Source organism: Mastomys coucha, unplaced genomic scaffold (assembly GCF_008632895.1).
Source record: "Mastomys coucha isolate ucsf_1 unplaced genomic scaffold, UCSF_Mcou_1 pScaffold20, whole genome shotgun sequence".
Taxonomy (NCBI): Eukaryota; Metazoa; Chordata; class Mammalia; order Rodentia; family Muridae; genus Mastomys; species Mastomys coucha.
This window is the reverse complement of record NW_022196903.1, coordinates 136,175,482-136,182,105: the sequence shown is the minus strand read 5'-3', so window position 1 is coordinate 136,182,105 and position 6,624 is coordinate 136,175,482. Positions and strand designations below refer to the sequence as shown.

General features: G+C 40.1%; 1 protein-coding gene across 3 annotated transcripts in view; it reads left to right on the top strand.

The window, feature by feature from the left end:
* LOC116099756 (solute carrier organic anion transporter family member 1A5) overlaps positions 1-6,624 on the top strand; it is an 87,072-nt gene that overhangs the window by 59,559 nt on the left and 20,889 nt on the right. For 2 of the 3 annotated variants that reach the window (XM_031383793.1, XM_031383794.1), the window contains exon 7: positions 6,269-6,367. The exons of the other annotated variant lie outside the window; for it this stretch is intronic. In XM_031383793.1, coding sequence (XP_031239653.1) covers positions 6,269-6,367 — 99 coding nt within the window. The remainder of the gene's footprint in view (positions 1-6,268; positions 6,368-6,624) is intronic. 3 annotated transcript variants of the gene reach the window in all.

Genomic DNA, 6,624 nt, shown 5'->3' with positions numbered 1-6,624 from the left:
CAAGCAAAGCATTCAGTCTCACTCTTTGTTGTTCTCTTACAAGCCACCTCCCTAGTTAATTGTCTATGGGTATATAGAAGCAGATACCATTTGGGGTATATAAATACTTTTGAAATATATAAGCTGTTATATGTTCATAAAACATATGTTATAATATATGTAATATAATATATGTAATATACATATATAATATAATATATGTTCTGAAAACCAGAGTATAGTGTAAAAACATGAAATAAACAATACTACTAATAGAGAGGCTGAGATAGGAGAAGCAAGATTTCAAGACCCTTATGTAGTACACAGCCAGACACTATCACAAACGAACAAGCTGAAAGTATAGGAAGATTGTACAATATTGGACCTATTTCTCCAATTACCAAATTAGAGAGATCATTGAATGACAATCAACAAATTTCTAATTCCTCATATATTTGTATTTCAATCACTTAGGATATGTTGGTAATATTAATTTTCATATTAAGATATTAAGAAAAAGTGATTCTCACTTCCTGTTATCTTTGTTGTAAGAGGTGGAATTAGGTTTGTGTGGATTTGTTGAAAGATTACTTTCTTGCTTCTTCTAGGGTGTAGTTTTGCTCCTTATGTTGATTTTTCCATCTATTATCCTTTGCAGGGCTGGATTTGTGGAAAGATATTGTATAAATTTGGTTTTGTCATGGAATATCTTGATTTCTCCATCTATGGTAATTGAGAGTTTTGCTGGATATAGTAGCCTGGGCTGGCATTTGTGTTCTTGTAGGGTCTGTATGACATCTGCCCAGGATCTTCTTGCTTTCATAGTCTCTGATGAGAAGTCTGATATGATTCTGATAGGCCTGCCTCTATATGTTATTTGACCTTTTTCCTTACTGCTTTTAAAATTCTCTTTTTGTTTAGTGCATTTGGTGTTTTTATTATTATATGATGGGAGGAATTTCTTTTATGTTCCAGTCTATTTGGAGTTCTGTAGGTTTCTTGTATGTTCATGGGCATCTCTTTCTTTAGGTTAGGGAAGTTTTCTTCTATAATTTTGTTGAAGATATTTACTGGCCCATTACCTTGGGAGTCTTCACTCTCTTCTATACCTATTATCCTTAGATTTGGTCTTCTCATTGCATCCTGGATTTCCTGGATGTTTTGGGTTAGTAGCTTTTTGCTTTTTTCATTTTCTTTGACTGTTGTGTCAATGTTTTTTATGGTGTCTTCTGCTCCTGAGATTCTCTCTTCTATCTCTTGTATTCTGTTGGTGATGTTTGCATTTAAGAATCCTGATTTCTTTCCTAGGTTTTGTATCTCCAGGGTTGTCTCTCTTTCTGATTTCTTTATTGTTGCTATTTCCATTTTTAGATTCTGGATGGTTTTGCTCATTTCCTTCACCTGTTTGATTGTGTTTTTCTGTAGTTCTTTAAGGGATTTTCGCGTTTCCTCTTGAAGGTCTTCTAGCTGTTTACCTTTGTTCTCCTGTATTTCTTTGAGGGTGATATTTATGTCTTTCTTAAAGTCCTGTATCATCACCATGAGAAGTGATTTTATATCTGAATCTCGATTTTCAGGTCTAATGGTGTGTTCAGGACTTGCTATGGTGGGAGAATTGGGTTCTGATGATGCCAAGTGACCTTGGTTTGTGTCATTTATTTTCTTATGCTTCCCCCGGCCATCTGGTTATCTCTAGTGCTACCTGCCCTTGCTAAATCTGACTGGAGCCTGTCCTTCCTGGGATCTTGGTTGTGTCAGAACTCCTCAGAGTCAAGCTGTCTCTGGGATCCTGTGATCTTGGGCTTGTTAGAGCACCTGGGAGTGGAGCTTCCTCTGGGTGTTGTGGGATTGGCTGTGGAGCTTGTGCCCAAGGTCTGCTCAGGACACCAGCCCAGACAGACCAGAGGGAACTCGAGCCACTAGGCTGGCAGAGTTCCTGGTCTTGCTGGTCCCAGTTACTCCAGGTGTTGGGACAGATGTTGGTTCCTCCTCACCTCTGATCCTGGGCAAGTCAGAGCGGCTGAGAATGGAGCTTCCTCTAGGTGTTGTGAGACTGGCTGTGGAACTTGTGCTCAAGGTCTGCTCAGGACACCAGCCCAGACAGACTGGGGAAAATATTCTTGATTCAATTGTTTTTTCTATTTTTGCTGCTTTTATGTTTTCATCAATAAGTTATTGCAATTTCATCATTGCCATTTTGTGTATATAGTATTTAAAAATATAATTTAAGATTTAGGGTTCATTAAGATGAATTAAATTAAAAAATAGCATTTGTCCCTTTTTGGAGACTTTTTAATTTTGCAATATTTTTATACTTTTGATCTATTCATTTTGTTCAGATCCCTTTACCATCATCTAAGGAAAAAAATAGAATCACTTTCCTGCAATTAATTTTAAAAATATGAACTTCTTTATCAAAACTATATAGATAAATTATAAACATAAATGTATAAAATATTATAACTAGCATATAAAATATTATAACTATATTTAGATGAATAAGATATATAATTCATATATCTTGTGTTTAGTTCATAACTTAGTTTCATAATTGAAGAGTTGTATAATTGCTTAAATTTTATATATGTATGCATAATATAATCAAATAACTAAAAACTAGAAATTTAGAATGTAGTTTTATATATGGTTCTGTAGCTCAAGACACATAGAAGCCAAGTGTCACAACTCAGAGCTATCTTTGTGGAAAACAAGTTAAATCAAGAAGAAATGAGGTTGTCTTGTAAGTACATGTATGTCCTGAGAATCTATTGGTCCATATACTAGGGGATTCTTCTAGTAGTAGAGTGAGAGAAAGAAATGTCAACAAGGATTATCCATGGAAGCAGAGTGAACATGCATGTACAGTTTGGAGAATGTGTTAGAAGGAAGCAGACAAAAGAGGACTTGGCCAATGTCTTAGTCAGGGTTTCTATTCTTGCACAGACATCATGACCAAGAAGCAAGCTGGGGAGGAAAGGGTTTATTCAGCTTACACTTCCACATTGCTGTTTATCACCAGAGGTAGTCAGGACTGGAACTCAAGCAGGTCAGGAAGCAGGAGCTGATGCAGAGGCCATGGAGAGATGTTCCTTACTGGCTTGCTTCTCCTGGCTTGCTCAGCCTGCTCTCTTATAGAACCTAAGACTTCCAGCCCAGGAATGGCACCACCCACAAGGGGCTCTACCCCCTTGATCACTAATTGAGAAAATGCCCCACAGCTGGATCTCATGGAGGCACTTCCCCAACTGAAGCTCCCTTCTCTGTGATAACTTCAACCTGTGTCAAGTTGACACATAAAACCAGCCAGAACAATTGACCCCTTGTCAACTTGACACACAAACACATCACTATTAAGCCTCAACCCTTATTTTCTTATTCATACCCAAGATCTAAAGTCCCACAGTCTTACATATTAAAAGTTCAATCAATTTAAAATGTTCAATATCTTTTAAAATTCAAAGTCTCTTAACTGTGGGCTCCACTAAAATACATTCTTCCTTCAAGAGGAAAAATATCAGGGCACAGTCACAATCAAAAGCAAAACCAATGTCTGGGGTCCAACTCACAATCTTCTGGGCTCCTCTAAGAGCTTAACCAGTCACTTCTCCAGTTCTGCCCTTTACAGCACACATCTTGTCTTCTGGGCTCCAGATGCCTGTACTCCACTGCTGCTGCTGTCCTTGGTGGTTATTGCATGGTACTGGCATTCCCAAAACACTGCTGTAACTAGGCTTTACCAATAGCCTCTCATAGACTGTCTTCACGGTGCCAAGCCTCAACTCATTTGCATGACACCTTCAGTCCTGGGCCATCAATTGCAAACTGAGGCTGCACCTTCACTTATGGCCTTCCATGGCCTCTCACTGTGCCGAGCCTCAGCTGTTCTTCATGACCCCTTTGTGCTGTCAAAACAAGTACTACCTGGGTGACTCTTATACATTACCAAGTCCTAGTGCAGCATAAGGTACAACCTTGGCTATCTCTGGAACACAGCCTCTTTGTGCTCTCAGAAAACACTTCCCAGAAGATGTCACCTCAGTGATTCTGGTCTCTTTTTAACCACGGCTAATTTCTTAGCTCCAGCTAACCAGCATCAATAGTCTCAGTAATGTAAAGTTTTCACTTTAGTAGTTCTGGTATCTTGTTAATTACAGCTGATACTTCAGCCCCAGCTAACCAAAACCACAGAATCTTCACAATCAAAACAATATGGCCCTGATAAGAGTCTTTAATCTTCCCTCTGAAAGTTCACAAGCCAGGCCTCCATCTCTGCACTGTTCTCAACATGATCTTCCAAGCTTACATAGAACATCCCACAGAGTTCTTAACAACCAGTGGTTCTTCTAGCTCAAAGTTCCAAAGTCCTTCCACAGTCCTCCCCAAAACATGGTCAGGTTGTCACAGGAATACCCCACTATGCTGGTACCAATTTGTCTTAGTCAGGGTTTCCATTCCTATACAAACATCATGACCAAGAAGCAAGTTGGGGAGGAAAGGGTTTATTCAGCTTACACTTCCACATGGCTGTTGATCACCAGAGGAAGTCAGGACTGGAACTCAAGCAGGTCAGGGAGCAGGAGCTGATGCAGAGGCCATGGAGGGATGTTCCTTACTGGCTTGCTTCTCCTGGCTTGCTCAGCCTGCTCTCTTATAGAACCTAAGAGTTCCAGCCCAGGAATGGCACCACCCTCAAGGGGCCCTACCCCCTTGATCACTAATTGAGAAAATGCCCCATAGCTGGATCTCATGGAGGCACTTCCCCAACTGAAGCTCCCTTCTCTGTGATAACTCCAGCCTGTGTCAAGTTGACACATAAAACCAGCCAGTACAGCCAACAATATCAAGTAAGTCATGAGTATAAAGATCAAAAGTGGACAGGAGCCAAGATGGCTGCAAAGAACGGGCTCTTCCAGGGAGCAAGAAGCTGTGACTGAGTTGAATCTCCCTGATGCCTCCAGGCTTGGGGTATCCCACACCAGGCTGCTGTGGCTGATCTTCAGCAGCCATGCATGGCTCAGTGAAAGAATGAGAAATGCTGCTGCCAAGCTGGACATAATCCTTCCCAAGAAGGAAGTCCCAAGAGTGGAGCTTTGGTGAAGATGCACTACCAGAAATTGATTACAACACACACTGCTTTGGAATCTGTTCTAATTTCATTTCTGTTTCTGTGAGAAAAATCTAACTTTAAAGAGGAAAGGGTTCATTTGGAGAAAAGGGTTCATCTGGCTTACAGTTCCGCCGCAACAACTAAGTCACAGTAGCAGGAGCTGAAGCAGCTGGTCACACTCACGAGCGCAGAGCATGAACATCTGTGTGCTATGTCTTTGCTTATATGGTTGTGCTCTGCTGTTTCTTCACTCATACATAGTTCAGAACTCTCTGCCTAAGAAATAGTGTTGCACACGGTGGGATTGGTCTTCTCACATAAATTAACTTAAGATAATCTCCTCCTCACATGTCCACGAGTAACCCCAATGCAGACATTACCCCGTTATGACCCTCCTCCCAGGTAATTCTAGGTTGCGTCACGTTGACAATGGAAGCCAGCCATCACAGAGACCCTCTGAAAACATGCATATGGAAGCATCAGAAGACCTTGCTCACATCACGGCTTTGATGGGACTGCCTGTGATATTACGGCCTTTGCCTTTAATTCAGCATAAACGAGAATTTGGAAAGTGGCTTTAAGTAATGACTTCTGTGTCAGTCAACGTTTTTCCCTTTAATAAATGTCTGACATGATGTTTTATAAAGAATGAGTTTTCATTTGCCTCACAGCTTTGACATATTTGGTCTATGTTGCTCAACTCTGTGGTTTGGAGGCCTGCCATAGGGCAGCTCATTATGGCGGGAGGACTGGTGGAGGAAAACCATACATCTTGTGACTGGGAAGTAAAGCAGAATGAAGGGGACATGGTTCTATTCCACATGACCTAAAGACAGCCATATCGCCCTGCACAGGAAGGCTTCCATCAGATTCTGATGGTGCCCTCCTTGGAAAACAAGTCTGTTACAGAGGAGGGTCTGGGGAACATTCCATATTGAAAAAAATGGGAGCTTCTCTTTCAATATTTACAAAAACCAATGTAGGTATATGTAACTCACATATGTACATCTAACATATATATGTTATATATATACTAAGCTTCATTTCTTTATATGTTAAATATATAAAAATATAAGAGGTAGTAAGGTATGTAGCTCATTGAAGATTATAAATAATTCAATTTCAAGCCTTTTTTATGCAAACAAAATGTGTGGTTATGTATCTTCCTGTGTTTGCTTCCAGGGATTTTAGAAACAGGGAAGATCATTGGCCCAATAATTGGACTTGTGTTGGGATCCTTCTGTGCAAGCATTTACGTAGACACAGGGTCTGTGAAAACAGGTAACAGTGCATTTTATTTATACAGCCTAGTCCCTAGAGTCTGGGAGAATGCTTAGGAATGCTCCTGCACTTTCTCCTTTGACCCTCAGTTAGGTAAATTATCACTACCTACAGATGGCAGACCCAAGGGGCCAGCAGTAAGTGCAAATTGCCTCATTCTGATTTAAAATCCACTATTGTCCCACCATATTCCAGCCACAATTTGTTTTAAAATTTAGTTCCATTGTTTTTCTTTTCTTCTTTTTTTTTTTTTTAGA